The sequence below is a fragment of the Leucoraja erinacea genome, chromosome 37 (genome assembly GCF_028641065.1).
Source record: "Leucoraja erinacea ecotype New England chromosome 37, Leri_hhj_1, whole genome shotgun sequence".
Taxonomy (NCBI): Eukaryota; Metazoa; Chordata; class Chondrichthyes; order Rajiformes; family Rajidae; genus Leucoraja; species Leucoraja erinaceus.
In genome coordinates, this window is record NC_073413.1 from 2,380,338 (window position 1) to 2,397,775 (window position 17,438).

The following is a 17,438-nucleotide window of genomic DNA, read 5'->3' on the forward strand; positions in this document are numbered from 1 at the left end:
AACTTCCCTCTGAAGAAGGAAGCTAGAGGTTCCGATGTAGATGCCTGAGTCGACCAACTCAGAAACTCTGCCACTGACTGTTGGACAATCACACTGCATTACTCAGCTTCTTCTTGTGTATGGGGTGCACAGCCTAAAGTTGTAGGACAACTTGTTCTATTTGACCTTACTCGATTGTTCACGCCAGGTTGATTGCATTCGTCGAAACAGGGCGGACCACGTGAAGGTTGCAATCTCCCCACCCCTGCATTACTCTGCTGAATAGCAGGCTGGTTCTCCCACAACCCCACTCCTTGAAACATTGAACCTGAGTGGCCGCTCTCATAGAAACATAGAAACATAGAAATTAGGTGCAGGAGTAGGCCATTCGGCCCTTCGAGCCTGCACCACCATTCAATATGATCATGGCTGATCATCCAACTCAGTATCCCGTACCTGCCTTCTCTCCATGCCCCCTGATCCCCTTAGCCACAAGGGCCACATCTAACTCCCTCTTAAATATAGCCAATGAAGTGGCCTCAACTACCCTCTGTGGCAGAGAGTTCCAGAGATTCACCACTCTCTGCGTGAAAAAAGTTCTTCTCATCTCGGTTTTAATCCCCTTTATCCTTAAGCTGTACGCAATACTCCAGGTGTGGTCGGGGCATGTTGGTCGGGGTCTGTAGTCCAAAACTGTACGCAATATTCCAGGTGTGGTCTCACCAAGACCCTGTACAACTGCAGTAGAACCTCTCTGCTCCTATACTCAAATCCTTTTGCAATGAAAGCTAACATACCATTCGTTTCGCTTTCTTACTACTGCCTGCTGCACCTGCATGCCTACCTTCAATGACTGGTGTACCATGACACCCAGGTCTCGCTGCATCTCAGTACCGTGTTAATGTGCACATTGTCACGGTATTACACTGTGTAACTCAACAACACTGTATTAGTTGTGAAGTCCTGTTTGTGCAAAGGCAGTGTATAAGGTGCATGTCTTTGCTTTTCTATAAAATATATATCTGCATCTTTCCTAAATCTTCCCCATTTTCTGTAGTTTTTTTACATTGCAAATCTTCCGAATGCTGAAACTATGCAGAGTGGACACAGGGCATTCGGCCCAGCCAGCTGCTCGGTCGGTGTGTGTGTCAGTGCTGCTACTCCCTGAGCTTCCCAGTGTTCCTCTGACTCCTCCAGCCCTCCCAGCTCTGCCCAGTGTTGCTGAGTTACTAATACAGTGTTGTTGAGTTACACGGTGTGATACCGTGACAGGCAGTCCTGGCCACTGCGTCTGCCTGCGGCACTACGGGAGATCGGTGTTCAGTGACCCATTCTGCTTCTAACGCTCTCTCCTCCCCCCCCCCCCCCCCCCCCCCCGGCTCCCCCTCTTTCAGGTCGAGGAGCTCGATCGCCTGGTGACAGAGATGGCCGGATTTCAACAGTGAGTTATCAGCCGTCACCACACGGCATGTCCACCACCGGCGGTCAGTGCTCCCGTTCACACTGGCAGGTCTCTGTCCTCAGCCCGACACTCCCTGGTAGCGTCCAACCCAGGCAAATATTTGCGTGCTAGCCACAGACGCAATCACACATTACAATCGCTCCACGCTTTTAAAACTGCTCCTACAACAACATTTCTTACTTTAACTGTGATACCCTCGGATTATCTTTGATTGGACTTCACTGGCTTTACCTTTCATTAAACGTTGTTCCCTTATTATGTATCTATACACTGAAAATGGCTCAATTGTAATCGTGTTTTGTCTTTCCGCTGACTGGTTAGCACCCAACGAAAGCTTTTCACTGTACTCGTGACAATAGATAAACAAAACTCTGATCTGCGACTGACTTTGCTTCTACCGACCCCTTCCTTCTCAACGCTCCTGCCCTCCTCGCAACTTTACCCCTGGCCAGACTCACCACACGTTGTGAAAGGGACACTCCCCCCCCAATTGGTCCCTTGAACTAGTATTAGTATAAACTTATTCATTCATTCATTATTGTCATTCAATAAGATCACAACTGATTCAACTTGTCCCGGTGTGCTCCCGTTTTCCCCACCATCTCTCCACCTGCCGTCACCCTCCACCCACCCCACCCATTCAGTAATTCAGAATGAAGGAGATTTAGAAGCCTTGGGCAAATTGAATTGTTACTTTCTTTATTTTTATTCTTTATGTTTACGGAGAGGAGAACAATCTGCGCATGGGCGGTTTAAGATTTTTTTTTTAAGCCGACTGACTGCCTACCCTGAGTAATTACTCACGGCACGTGCCTGCCTTATAGGTAACACCCTCCAATCCAGGCAGCATCCTCTGCACCTTCTTCAAAGCCTCCACATATTGTCAGCAATGAGGCGACCAGAACTGTACACAAAAAATGCTGGGGATACTTAGCGGGTGAGGCAGCATCTATGGAGAGAAGGAGTAGGCGACGTTTCGGGTTGAGACCCTTCTAAATCTGCATCATGACTTCCTGACTCTTATACTCAGTGCGCCAACAAATGAAGACGAGCGTGCCATACGCCTTCTTTACCGCTTTGTCTACTTGCGTTGCCAATGTCGGGAAGCGATGGACTTGGGCCGCAAGAGCCCTCTGCTCATCAATGATGTTAAACTTCTTGTGGCGCCTTCCCACCCACACGTTGGTGTTGCATGCAGCCGGTTGCAGCTGGCGACTCGCCTGCAGTAACGGGCTGTGTGCAAAACCAACGCGGGCGTGCAGGCGCCACAGGTTTACGCGGTCGACTGCCACCGTGTCACTTTTATCGTCATCTCCGCGAGTGAGTGGAAGGTTGCATGTGGCAACGGGGTCACCAGTGGTAGAATCTGCTGAATCCCACCACAGAAAGCCAAGGACAGCCGACACGTGTCTCGTGTATTCCAGAAGCTTCTTTTACCCACAATCGCACTAATCATAACCCGTGTGCAAATAAGGCTGATTAGTGCGTCTGACCTTGGGGTTGTTTATTTTAAGAAGGAACTGCGGATGCTTGAAAATTCGAAGGTAGACAAAAATGTTGGAGAAACTAAGCGGGTGAGGCAGCATCTATGGAGCAAAGGACAATAGACAATAGGTGCAGGAGTAGGCCATTCGACCCTTCGAGCTAGCACCGCCATTCAATGGGATCATGGCTGATCATCTCCAATCAGTACCCCACTTCTCCCCATATCCCCTGACTCCACTATCTTTAAGAGCCCTATCTAGCTCTCAGAGACTGGAAACGTCACCTATTCCTTCACTCCATAGATGCTGCCTCACCCGCTGAGTTTCTCCAGCATTTTTGTCTACCTTGGAATTGTGATTGAGCTTTTGTGGCTGGGCCACTCGTGAGGCTACTCGCGAATCACCGGCAGTAGCCAGCAGTATGCAAAACCAACGGCGCCACTGTCTTGTCGTTAACTGTCAACTTTCCTCGTACATTCAACCTCCCGACACCTCACACCAGCGTGGATTAAACTGTGTGTGTGTATGTATGTGTGTGTGTGTGTGTGTGTATGTGTGTGTGTATGTGCTCTGTGCCCGCACCACTGGCCCGTCCTCTCTCCCTCCTCCATCCCGTCACCGATCCGTATCTCCATCCTCGTTCTCCCCTCCTCCTGCCTCTCCCACTCCCCCATGGCTGCTCCCTTTGGGCCTTTCTCATCCCGCCCCCCTCTCTGGTGGGGTCAGAGAGCAGCAGGAACCCTCCTCGCTCCGGCCGGCTCCAGACCGGTCTGCCAACGTCGGGTTTGCACAAACCGTGAGAGGGGGGGGGTGGGAAAGAATCAGCGTTGCCGTTTTGTACCCGCAGGACCTACATGGTGACGGGACAGACGTACAGTCGCAAGGTGGACATCGACTCTGTGGCCGTACTCTCCAGCCTTGGAGCCTCAGTGCACAAGGTGAGAGGAGTGTCCAGTCAGTGTGTACTGGGGAGGGGGTTGGATGCTGTGTCAGGGTGGGTGGGGGAGGACAGGAGCAAGGGTGTGCCTGCCTGGAAGGGAGGGAAGCGTGTAATTGTGGGGAATATGTGTGTTGGGCCACGGGGAGGTTCATAGAAATTAGGTGCAGGAGTAGGCCATTCGGCCCTTCGAGCCTGCACCGACATTTAATATGATCATGGCTGATCATCCAACTCAGTATCCCGTACCTGCCTTCTCTCCATACCCCCTGATCCCCTTAGCCACAAGGGCCACATCTAACTCCCTCTTAAATATAGCCAATGAACTGGCCTCAACTACCCTCTGTGGCAGAGAGTTCCAGAGATTCACCACTCTCGGTGTGAAAAAAGTTCTCCTCATCTCGGTTTTAAAGGATTTCCCCCTTATCCTTAAGCTGTGACCCCTTGTCCTGGACTTCCCCAACATCGGGAACAATCTTCCTGCATCTAGCCAGTCCACCCCCTTAAGAATTTTGTAAGTTTCTATAAGATCCCCTCTCAATCTCCTAAATTCTAGAGAGTATAAACCAAGTCTATCCAGTCTTTCTTCATAAGACAGTCCTGACATCCCAGGAATCAGTCTGGTGAACCTTCTCTGCACTCCCTCTATGGCAATAATGTCCTTCCTCAGATTTGGAGACCAAAACTGCACGCAATACTCCAGGTGTGGTCTCACCAAGACCCTATACAACTGCAGTAGAACCTCCCTGCTCCTATACTTAAATCCTCTTGCTATGAAAGCCAACATGCCATTCGCTTTCTTTACCGCCTGCTGCACCTGCATGCCTACCTTCAATGACTGGTGTACCATGACACCCAGGTCTCGCTGCATCTCCCCCTTTCCCAATCGGCCACCGTTTAGATAATAATCTGCTTTCCCGTTTTTGCCACCAAAATGGATAACCTCACATTTATCCACATTAAACTGCATCTGCCAAACATTTGCCCACTCACCCAGCCTATCCAAGTCACCTTGCAGTCTCCTAGCATCCTCCTCACACCTAACACTGCCCCCAGCTTAGTTTCATCCGCAAACTTGGAGATATTGCCTTCAATTCCCTCATCCAGATCATTAATATATGTTGTAAATAGCTGGGGTCCCAGTACTGAGCCTTGCGGTACCCCACTAGTCACTGCCTGCCATTGTGAAAAGGACCCGTTAACTCCTACTCTTTGCTTCCTGTTTGCCAGCCAGTTCTCTATCCACATCAATACTGAACCCCCAATGCCATGTGCTTTAAGTTTGTATACTAATCTCTTATGTGGGACCTTGTCGAAAGCCTTCTGGAAGTCCAGATACACCACATCCACTGGTTCTCTCCCCTATCCACGCTACTAGTTTACATCCTCGAAAAATTCTATAAGATTCGTCAGACATGATTTACCTTTCGTAAATCCATGCTGACTTTGTCCAATGATTTTCACCACTTTCCAAATGTGCTGCTATCCCATCTTTAATAACTGACTCTAGCAGTTTCCCCCACTACCGATGTTCATCTGTTCTAGACCAGGGAGGGGGGGGGGGGTGGAGGAGTGTCAGTGGGACCACGGGGAGGTGTTTGATCGAGTGCGGAGTGCCCGGTAACCCCCTGCATCTTTACAGATCTGCACTGATATCCGCCTGCTGGCAAATCTGAAGGAGATGGAGGAGCCCTTTGAGAAAGAACAGATCGGTGAGCAAGGCAGTGGGCGGAGGGGAGCAGCTCCCCTGTATGGGTGGGGGGGGGGGGGGGCCAGGCTCGTCCTCCACTGGGTGGAGGCTGGGGGCCATTGGTTTATCATTGCCACCTGTACGGTACAGTGGGTAACAGTTGGTCGTGTGCGACCCATTCCACTCACACTGGACAGCTAGCCATTCACACGTACTACAGAATAGTGCAAAGAGAAAAATGCCATAGAGTGCAGAGTATAGTGTTCCAGTGTTCCAACCACAGAGAAAGCGCAGAGATAAAAAAGTGTAAGCGCTGTAATGAGGTGGGTTGGGAGATGGGGACTGCACCCTAGCTTACGGAAGAAACAAAAAACCACAGAGGCTGGTTTATACCGAAGATGGATACAACGTGCTGGAGTAACTCAGCGTGTTAGGCAGCATCTCTGGAGAAAAAGGATGGGTGATGTGTCAGGTTGGGTCTGAAGAAGGATCCTGACCCGAAACGTCACCCATCCATTTTGTTACAGGGATACCTACTGACCCGCTGAGTTGCTCCAGCACTTTGTGTCTATCTCTGACCAATGAAAGGTACATTGATAACAGCTGGGGAGCAATTGTTCCTGACCCTGGAGGTGCGTGCCCAGCTCGCCCTACTGTGGGCGAATGGATGGCTTTCCACCAGTCGGCTCAATTTAAAATGCTGGCGTGTAGTTCCCTGCGTGAGGTGTTCTCATGTGGCTGCATCAAATGCCCGCACGTGTTCCACATCACTCCAAGGTAGACATAATTGCTGGAGAAACTCAGCGGGTGCGGCAGCATCTATGGAACGAAGGTAATTTGTCTGCCTTCTATTCTCCAGCATCTTCAGTTCCTTCTTGAACATCCACGTCACTCCATTCCCCCGCACGTCCACGTGCCCATCTAAAAGCCCCTTCAAACACCACCATCGCACCTGCCTCCACCACCACCCCTGTCAACGTGTTCCAGGCACCCACCACTCAACAGTGGGTGGAGGTTGATGGAGGGGCAGGCAGAGGGCGAGGGTGTCCCTGGTTTGGGTGCAGGGTGAAGGTTGTTGTGGCTGGGGGGGGGGGGGGGGGGTGGTGTGTGTGGGCCGTGAAGGGTGTTCAGATTCAATTTTAATTGTCATTGTCAGTGTACAGTACAGAGACAACGAAATGCATTCGTTCCATGCGTATTGGGGGGGGGGGTGGCTGGAGGGCGAGTGTTGTCCCTGTTCTGCGTGGACTTGAGGGGATTCTGGTGGGTGCCCCCTGGTATGAGGATATCGTGCACGTAGTGGGGACGGGCAATGGGCATCCCGTGCGGGCAAGGGGGCGTGGGTTGAGGGGCATCCTGCATGGATTGGGGGTGGGGGGCCATCCCGTTCACCTGTGCCACTGTCTGCAGGCTCCAGCGCCATGCCCTACAAGAGGAACCCGATGCGCAGCGAGCGCTGCTGCAGCCTGGCCCGCCACCTCATGATGCTGGTCCTGGACCCGCTGCAGACCGCAGCCGTGCAGTGGTTCGAGCGCACGCTGGACGACAGCGCCAACAGGTCGGCGTCGCAACCCACCCCCACCCCCCCTCGGGGAAACCCCCTCACAACACTAGCGCCTCTGGCCAACACCTCACCGCCCACCGTTCCCCCCCCCCCCTCCCCCCCATCCTTACCCCCCCCCATCCTTACCCTCCCCCCCCCCCCATCCTTACCCTCCCCTCCCCCCCATCCTTACCCTCCCCCCCTTCCCCCCCCCCCATCCTTACCCTCCCCTCCCCCCATCCATCCTTACCCTCCCCCCCCATCCTTACCCTCCCCCCCCCCTCCCTCCCCCCCCATCCTTACCCCCCCCCCCCCCCCCATCCTTACCCTCCCCCCCCATCCTACCCTCTCCCCCCCCCCCATCCTTACCCTCCCCCCCCCCATCCTTACCCTACCCCCCCCCCATCCTTACCCCCTCCCCCCCCCATCCTTACCCCTCCCCCCCATCCTTACCCTCCCTCCCCCCCATCCTTACCCTCCCCCATCCATCCTTACCCCCCCCATCCTTACCCTCCCCCCCATCCTTATCCCCTCCCCCCCCCATCCTTACCCTCCCCCCCATCCTTACCCTCCCCCCCCATCCTTACCCTCCTACCCCCCCCATCCTTACCCTCCCCCCCCCCCATCCTTACCCCCCCCATCCTTACCCTCCCCCCCCATCCTTACCCTCCCCCCCCCCCCATCCTTACCCTCCCCCCCCATCCTTACCCCCCCCCCCCCCCCCCCATCCTTACCCTCCCCCCCATCCTTACCCTCCCCCCCCCATCCTTACCCCCCCCCATCCTTACCCCCCCCCATCCTTAACCCCCCCCATCCTTAACCCCCCCCCCCCCATCCTTACCCTCCCCCCCATCCTTACCCCCTCCCACCCCCCCCCCCCCCCATCCTTACCCCCCCCCCCTTACCCCCCCCATCCTTACCCCCCCCCATCCTTCCCCCCCCCCCCCCCAACCCCCCCCTACCCCCCCCCAACCTTCCCCTCCCCCCCCATCCTTACCCCCCATCCTTACCCTCCCCCCCATCCTTACCCCCCCCCATCCTTACCCTCCCCCCCATCCTTACCCTCCCCCCCATCCTTACCCCCCCCATCCTTACCCCCCCCATCCTTACCCCCCCCCCATCCTTACCCCCCCCCCATCCTTACCCCCCCCCATCCTTCCCCTCCCCCCCATCCTTACCCCCCCCCCCATCCTTACCCCCTCCCCCCCCCATCCTTTCCCCCCGTCCTTACCCCCCCCCCCCCCCCCCCCTCCCCCCCATCCTTACCCTCCCCCCCCCATCCTCCTTACCCTCCCGCCCATCCTTACCCTCCCCCCCCATCCTTACCCCCCCCCCCCCCCCGTCCTTACCCTCCCCCCCCATCCTTACCCCCCTCCCCATCCTTACCCCCCCCCCATCCTTACCCTCCCCCCCATCCTTACCCTCCCCCCCATCCTTACCCTCCCCCCCCATCCTTACCCTCCCCCCCATCGCCAACACCTCACTGCCTGCGAGATAACTCGTGTGTGTGTGTCCCGTCTCTCAGTTCCTCCCTCCCCTACCTACCCTCCGTCTGACACCTCACCGCCCGCTGAGACACCTCGTCCCCCATCCTCTGGCCGACACCTCCCCCATCTCTCTCTCTCTCTCTCTCTCTCTCTCTCTCCCTCCCTTCAGGCGCATCTGTCTGCCCGAGGCGTTCCTCACGGCAGACGTGATCCTGAGCACACTGCAGAACATCACGGAGGGGCTGGTCGTTTACCGAAAGGTAGGCTGGCAGTGAGGGAGCTGGGCCGTGGGCTGACGTCTGTATAACGTGGTGGGATTGAGTCTGCAGCCAGAGCTGACAGGCCGGAGTAACGTAACGTGAGCCTGCCTTTCCACGCTGCACGTGTAACTGGTGCTGCTCATGGCTTCCAGTCCAGTAAACTGTCTTCAGCTCCTTGGACAGTAGAGATCGTTGAACCTAACCTTGCTAGTTTGTTTAGAGATAGAGTGTGGAAACAGGCCCTTCAGCCCACCGAGTCCACACCAAGACCAGCAATCAGCTCAAACTACCCTGCACTCTTGGGGCAATTTACAATTTTTACTGAAGCCAAATAAGTTGACAAAGCTATAATACCTTAAAATCCAGAGCCCCAAAGGATTGAATCCCAGGCACCTGGGAAAGAGTTTGGGAGATTGGAATAAGGGTCAAAGGGGCAGCAGAATGGAACTGCTTCCTTACTAGAGTTGCTGCCTTACCGTGCCAGAGACCCGGGTTCGATCCTGACCATAAATGTACACGTTATCCCCGTAACTGCGTGGGTTTTCTCCGGTTTCCTCCCACATCCCAAAGTCGTACAAGTTTGTATGTTAATTGGCTTCGGTAAAAAAATTATAAATTGTCCCTTGTGTGTAGGATAGTGTTGGTGTACGGTGTGGACTCGGTGGGCTGAAAGGCCTGTTTCCTTACTATATCTCTTTAGTCTAAAGAATGGGAAGGCTTTTAATTTTTTTTAAGGAAATGGGGGACTTTTGTTTGAAGGCAATGGATTGTAATCTTAAGACAGAACTGAGGAAATGTGACATTAAACTCACGAAGTTGAACTTGAACTTGAAGAAATGTGACAATTTAAAATGTTGTTTCTTTCCCCGCGATTAATAGGTGTTAACTATAACATTTTTTACCCTAAATATTTCTTAGAAGTAAATCAGGCATCTTGTGATTTGCAAAGAATAAAATGAAGTGGGTGGTAATGGAGCCATCGTCACCATGAGATATTTGTATAAAATTGATGTGCAGTGACTTGTGTACACAAAGGGTGCTGGCGGGATGTTTCACTTGTGTCAAGAGTGTTTTACCGTCAAAACGGAACAATGAAATTCTTACTTGCAGCGGCACAACAGGCTGTACTCAATAGAAAATAATTAGTGCTCAGTGGAAAATATAATTTAAAAAAAAAAAGTTCAATAAATTTATAAAGGAACAATCTAGTGCAAAGACAAAACCAAAAGTCCCTAGTGCAAAGCCCCAAGTCACGAGGCAGTTTGTAGTTCTACTTCCCTTCCCATTCCCATACGGACCTTTCTGTCCCAGGACTCTTCCATTGTCAGAATGAAGCCAAACGGAGCTTGGTTTCAGTTTCAATTTAGTTCCGTTTATTGTCACGTACACTGAGCTACGGTGAAAATTGGAGGAACAACATCCGATATTTCACTTGGGCAGCTTACAAGCCAGCAGTATTTCTCTAACTTCAAGTACCCCTTGCATCCGCTCTCTCGCTCTCTCTCTCTCTCTCTCTCTCTCCATCCCCCCCCCCCCCCCCCCCCCCCCCCCCACACCCAAGTCGTCCTGCTGAGTTTCACGGTTTGTTTCACTCATTATCACCTTCTCCACAGCCAACAATGGAGCATTGTGGGCTCCACCTTTCCTTGATCATTCATTTGTTCTATGTACTTCTATGTCTCTCGTTTCTGTCTCCCCCTGACTCTGTCTGGAGGAAGGTCTAGACCTTCACCTATTCCTTTTATCCAGAGATGGTGCCTGAGCTACTGCAGCTTTTTGTGTCCACCATGTTTGTAGTTCTGCCAGTGTAGTTGGAGTTTGTAGGGTAGTTCATAGGAGAACTAGTGTCCTGTTAGTAGGCTCACAAAATTGCTGGAGAAACTCAGCGGGTGCAGCAGCATCTATGGAGCGAAGGAAATAGGCGACGTTTCGGCCCGAAACGTTGCCTATTTCCTTCGCTCCATAGATGCTGCTGCACCCGCTGAGTTTCTCCAGCAATTTTGTGTACCTTCGATCTTCCAGCATCTGCAGTTCCTTCTTGAACATCCTGTTTAGTAGGCTGCGGGTGGCCTGCCTGAGCTTATCAACAGGATCCACGTTCAAGGCTGTGCATCTCTGGAACGGCTGAGAGTAACGAGTAAGATGTAACCTCCTGCCCTTCACCTTCTGTCTATCTTCTCCTCCTTTTGCCCGTGATCCTAGAGTCGTCATTCTCAGCCCCGTGCTCATCGTCAGCTCCTCAGTGTTCATTCCCCCCCCCACTGGCCTCCCTTCACCGTTTAATCCTCTGTTTCAGGTGATTGAACGTCACATCCTTCAGGAGCTGCCCTTCATGGCGACCGAGAACATCATCATGGCCATGGTGAAGGCCGGGGGCAACCGGCAGGTCAGTGGTGGTGGCGGGGGGTCGGAGGTCGCGGGGACCGGTCAGTGGTGGTGGGGGGGGTCAGAGGTCGCGGGGACCGATCAGTGTTGGTGGGGGTCAGAGGGTGAGGAAGGTCAGAGGGCGAGGATCTTAGGTGGTGGCAGGGGTCATGGGGTCAGTGGTGAGGCGGGTTGGGGTAGGGTCCTTCCTACACCCTTTTGGGCTTGTGTGCGTTTCCTGTGAATGAGAGATGAGTGGCCATGATTCATTCTGCAAACACAGCACTGGGTTGTGGGGATGCAGGGGGTGGTGGTGCGTGCGGTTTGTTTTCCCTGTGGCGGGGTCACCACCCTGGTGGGTCACTGATTCCGCTCTCTCTCTCTCTCCCCACCGCAGGATTGCCACGAGCGGATCCGCGTCCTCTCCCAGCAGGCGGCGGCCGTGGTCAAGCAGGAGGGAGGCGACAACGACCTGATGAGCAGGATACGCAGCGACCCCTACTTCAGCCCCATCCACGGGCAGCTGCAGCTGCTGCTCCGCCCCAGCTCCTTCATCGGCTGCGCCCCACAGCAGGTGAGGGCAGGCAGCAGCAATCCGCACTGTAAACGCTCACTGTCCGAATAACACAGCCTGGGCCTCTCACTGTAACACAAGGGCCAACCAGTAACACAGCCAGGGCCTCTCACTGTAACACAAGGGCCATGCAGTAACACAGCCTGGGCCTCTCACTGTAACACAGGGGCCATGCAGTAACACAGCCTGGGCCTCTCACTGTAACACAAGGGCCATGCAATAACACAGCCTGGGGCTCTCACTGTAACACAGCCTGGGGCTCTCACTGTAACACAGGGGCCATGCAGTAACACAGCCAGGGCCTCTCACTGTAACACAGGGGCCATGCAGTAACACAGCCTGGGCCTCTCACTGTAACACAAGGGCCAACCAGTAACACAGCCAGGGCCTCTCACTGTAACACAGGGGCCATGCAGTAACACAGCCAGGGCCTCTCACTGTAACACAGGGGCCATGCAGTAACACAGCCAGGGCCTCTCACTGTAACACAGGGGCCATGCAGTAACACAGCCTGGGCCTCTCACTGTAACACAAGGGCCATGCAATAACACAGCCTGGGGCTCTCACTGTAACACAGGGGCCATGCAGTAACACAGCCTGGGCCTCTCACTGTAACACAGGGGCCATGCAGTAACACAGCCTGGGCCTCTCACTGTAACACAGGGGCCATGCAATAACACAGCCTGGGCCTCTCACTGTAACACAGGGGCCATGCAGTAACACAGCTTGGGCCTCTCACTGTAACACAGGGGCCATGCAGTAACACAGCCTGGGCCTCTCACTGTAACACAGGGGCCATGCAGTAACACAGCCTGGGCCTCTCACTGTAACACAGGGGCCATGCAGTAACACAGCCTGGGCCTCTCACTGTAACACAGGGGCCATGCAGTAACACAGCCTGGGCCTCTCACTGTAACACAGGGGCCATGCAGTAACACAGCCTGGGCCTCTCACTGTAACACAGGGGCCATGCAGTAACACAGCCAGGGCCTCTCACTGTAACACAAGGGCCATGCAGTAACACAGCCTGGGGCTCTCACTGTAACACAGGGGCCATGCAGTAACACAGCCTGGGCCTCTCACTGTAAGACGGGGGCCATGCAGTAACACAGCCTGGGCCTCTCACTGTAACACAAGGGCCATGCAGTAACACAGCCTGGGGCTCTCACTGTGACACTGAAGCCATGCGGTAACACACTGGCAAGGCCCCCTGCTCTCACTGCCACACTGGGGCCACACGGTAACACGTGGCGGGCATGGCACGTGTTCTCGCTCTAACACCTGGATACGGCCCTGGTTGTGACACGTGGCCCTTGCACGGCTCTGGGTGTGACACTGCGGGGACACACAGAGGCAGCCCACCACTCTTCATCTTGCATGTGGGCTTGCTGTGTGACACAGGCCACAACTCTCACTGACACACAGACATGGACCACAGCTCCCACTCGAGCACGTGTACACCAGCTACGCTCTGACACGCTAGGTTGCAATATCATTTCAAGAACGCCACACATTTCACATACGGAGCAAGGTGCTGAGACCAGACTCCTCCATGTCCCCAGCTACCATCTTCACTGCTGTACCTGGGGGAGCCCTGTCCCCTCTCTCCCTCGCCTTCACTGCCTGTCCTGCCGCTGACTTCAGCAGCATCATGCCATCCCCGTGGCCAGTCAAGAGGTCGAGACTCCTTAATGTTGCTGTATTTGTAAACAAATAGGCGGAACCATCGACAGATAGAACGTCCTTGAGCTCTTGACGAAACGCAAACCTTGCATATTGTATCAGCATCGCTCATTATGTACTGAGTCATAAGGTCATCCGTGATAGGAGTAGAATTAGGACATTCAGCCCATCAAGTCTATTCTGCCATTCAATCATGGATAACCTATCTCTCCATCCTAGCCACATTCTCCTGTCTTCTCCCGATAACCTCTGACACCTATCTACTGTATCTCTGCTTTAAAAATATCCATTGACTTGACCTCCACAGCCTCCTGTGGCAAAGAATTCCACAGATTCACCATCCTCTGACTAAAGACATTTCTCCTCATCTCCTTCCTAAAGGAACGTCCTTTTATTCTGAGGCTGTGACCTCTAGTCCTAGACTCTCTCACTAGTGGAAACATCCTCTCCACCTCCAGGTCTTTCACTATTCTGTACGTTTCAATGCGGTCCTAATGGGAGATTTGAGACCGTTCCTCCGTCCGGCACTCTGATCATGCCCCTCTCCCCTGGTCTGCCTGTAATATTCTGGTGGTTAATCTTGTCTGAGGTGAGGCACACTGCCATAAATTGAACCTCAAGTCAAGAGTATTTCATTGTAATACAATCCAACAATGCAACAATTAAATTGCAGTAGCTTAACAGGCGTGTAAACTCAGTCCACATAGATTATTCATATATACGGCACAGTACAGAACGCCACAGGAGATCCTTCTTCTCTGTGGCTATCAAACTGTACAACTCCCCCTTTAGTCGTCGGGTACTGACTGACTCTTCCCCCCCCCCCCCCCCCCCCCCCCCCCCCCACCCCCCCCATCCTCCCCCTTTTTCCACTCGTCACTTTAATCACATGTTTCATGTATTTTGTGTTATATGATTGTTGGCAGATCAATAGACAATAGGTGCAGAAGTAGGCCATTTGGCCCTTCGAGCCAGCACCGCCATTCAATGTGATCATGGCTGATCATCCCCAATCAGTACCCCCACTCCATTCTTCTCCCCATATCCCCTGACTCCGCTATTTTTAAGGGCCCTATCTAGCTCTCTCTTGAAAGCATCCAGAGAACCTCCACCGCCCTCTGAGGCAGAGAATTCCACAGACTCACCACTCTCTCTGTGAGAAAAAGTGTTTCCTCGTCTCCGTTCTAAATGGCTTACTCCTTATTCTTAAACTGTGGCCCCTGGTTCTGGACTCCCCCAACATCGGGAACATTTCCCTCCTTCCCTCTTGGGATAAATAAAGTTCTATCCCATCATATATAATACACAAAGTAAAACACTAAGGTAGACAAAAATGCTGGAGAAACTCAGCGGGTGAGGCAGCATCTATGGAGCGAAGGAATAGGTGACGTTTTGGGTCGAGACCCTTCTTCGGACTCACTATAAACACTCTACCAGTGTAAAAATAAATCCAGTCCTTAGTGCAACCAAAGATAGTTAGTTCATGCTGGGTTTAGTATCGTGTAGTTTTCAGAAGCCTGATGGTTTAGTTTAGAGCTACAGTGTGGAAAAAGGCCCTTCGGCCCACACTGATCTATGATCACCCATATGATAAGCGCTGGGGACAATTTTATCGAGGCAAATTAACCTAGAACCTGCATATTTTTGTAATGTAGTGGAAACCGGAGCACCCGGAGAAAACCCATGCAGTCACGGAGAATGTGCAATATCTACACAGATAGCACCCGTAATCAGGATAGAACCTGGGTCTTTGGTGCTGTAGGGCAGCAACTCTACCACAGCTCCACTGCGCTGATCACTGTTTTCAGACGCCTGTACCTCCTTCCTCATGGTAGGAGCAAAATAATAATAATAATAATAATAATATCTTGTCATTACACATAAGCGCAACGAGATTTGGTATGCAGCTTCCATCCGATGTCATAACATAAATAACTAATGAAATATTGATTTAGATACCCCGAGAACATGGATTGTAAAAAGAACAGTGAATGAGAAAAGAAAGAAAATGAGAGCGTGGCCAGGGTTTTTAAATGATATTGCCTGTCATTTTGAGGCGGAGGTCAGCCTCTGTGACGGACCTAGGACCTGCACGTTTTTGGAATTCAGGAGGGAACTGGAGCACCCGCTGTCACAGGGAGAACGCGCAAACTCCACACAGACAGCACCGGTAGTCAGGATCCAACCCGGGTTCATCACTTCCCTATGATCTCCTTCGTTCCCGGGCGTTCGAGTTGCTGAACCTGGCCGCGAAGCAAGCAACCAGTCAATGTGCACAACCCCAAGCGACTGCGTGAACATCAAAGACTGCCGATAAAATGCGTTGGGATTAACTGAAGCTGATTTCTGCCCCGGCAGGTTGTCCGATTCCTGGAGCAAGAGGTGCGGCCGATGCTGGTCCGGTACGCCAGCCAGATGGAGGGAAAGGTGGAGCTGGAGCTGTGAGAAACGGCGAAGAACAGTAGTGGTCCCCGCACCTCCGTGTTGCCGTTCATCCAAGACTTGCGGGGCAAGGCACGGGTGGGAATCATGCTTTTGATTTGTGTTCTGCTTGACTAGAGAGTGTTAATGTGTACAGGTTCTCCCAAGGTTACGGGAGCTCACGATACAGAGATCCCACACATAGGAACAAGTGCAAGGTGGATTACAGAAAGATTCTGCTGTGTGAGAACTCAGTTCCCAGTAACACCATTGTATCTTGCAGAGAAATCTAACTGAGTTAAACCTCCCCAGTTTTAACTACACAATGGCCTTAATAGGCCGACGTTTTTTTAATATATTAGAAACAAGGAACTGCAGGTGCTGGTTTACCAAAAGAAAATGGAGCAAAGTGCTGGAGTTACTCAGTGAGCCAGGCAGCATCTCTGGAGAACATGGATAGGTGATGTTTCAGGTTGGGAGAGTGTAAAAGCATCTCAAGCTGAAGCATCATTTGGCTATATTTGGCTATATTTAAGAGGGAGTTAGATGTGGCCCTTGTGGCTAAGGGGATCAGGGGGTATGGAGAGAAGGCAAGTACGGGATACTGAGTTGGATGATCAACCATGATCATATTGAATGGCGGTGCAGGCTCGAAGGGCCGAATGGCCTACTCCTACACCTAATTTCTATGTTTCTATCATCTATCCATGTTCTCCAGAGATGTGTAGGATCTGGAGATTCTGGTTTACACTGAAGATAAGACACAATGCTGGAGTCACTCAGCAGGACAGGCGGCACCCCTGGAGAGAATGGGTGACGTTTCAGGTCGAGACCTTTCGTCAGTCTAAGAATTAAGGGAGAGGGAGTCTAGAGATATGGAAGGGTAAGGTGTGAAAATGACAGATCAAAGCAGACGTTGATCAAAGAAATGTGAAATGGTTCCTTGTTGGTTATGGGGAAGGTGACAACGAGGCATACAAACAGTAAAATTAACCTGGAGGACAGTGAACTGGGGTGGGGGAGAGACAGCGAGAGGGAAAGCAAGGGTTACTTGAAGTTAGAGAATTCTGTCTGACATGCACTTTGTCTTTTTTCTTAATGGTGGAAACTTGAGTTATGTACAATTGTCGGGAATGGAGCCCTGTTGTAACCTGGGAGGACCTGTATCTATCCATGGCAGGGTGTTGATGATTGGAAGTGTTGGTCAGGGCCGCTGAAGCTGCAGTGTTACTCTGGATAGAAAGCCTCATGTCAGCCGCAGTTCATGTGGCTGTCTCCCAGCTGGCGTGGAAATGTGATTGAAGAGGCGTCTTCTCCAAACCCCACCACCAAGCACCGCTCAAAACCACAGGTGACTCCAGTCAGACTAACAGTGAGGGTTCCAGCCTGCAGCATGATCTCTGTGGGAGTTGTAGTCTGGCTGCACTTCATGCCCTTGTATCAATTTATTCCAGTTGGGAGATCACTGCCCATGCTGGTGCTCAGGGTAGTTCTGTACAGCTGAGAGATTCTGTCTCTTTTAAATAAAGGCCTCTTGGAATTTTGTATACAGAA

General features: G+C 52.5%; 1 protein-coding gene across 1 annotated transcript in view; it reads left to right on the plus strand.

Annotated features, from left to right (window-relative positions):
* adsl (adenylosuccinate lyase) overlaps positions 1 to 17,438 on the plus strand; it is a 32,929-nt gene extending 15,491 nt beyond the window's left edge. Inside the window, exons 6-13 of the mRNA XM_055663045.1 lie at positions 1,374 to 1,420; positions 3,773 to 3,863; positions 5,505 to 5,574; positions 6,963 to 7,110; positions 8,752 to 8,842; positions 11,139 to 11,228; positions 11,604 to 11,780; positions 15,822 to 17,438. Of these exons, the coding sequence (XP_055519020.1) occupies positions 1,374 to 1,420; positions 3,773 to 3,863; positions 5,505 to 5,574; positions 6,963 to 7,110; positions 8,752 to 8,842; positions 11,139 to 11,228; positions 11,604 to 11,780; positions 15,822 to 15,908 (801 nt within the window). The 3' untranslated portion in view covers positions 15,909 to 17,438. The remainder of the gene's footprint in view (positions 1 to 1,373; positions 1,421 to 3,772; positions 3,864 to 5,504; positions 5,575 to 6,962; positions 7,111 to 8,751; positions 8,843 to 11,138; positions 11,229 to 11,603; positions 11,781 to 15,821) is intronic.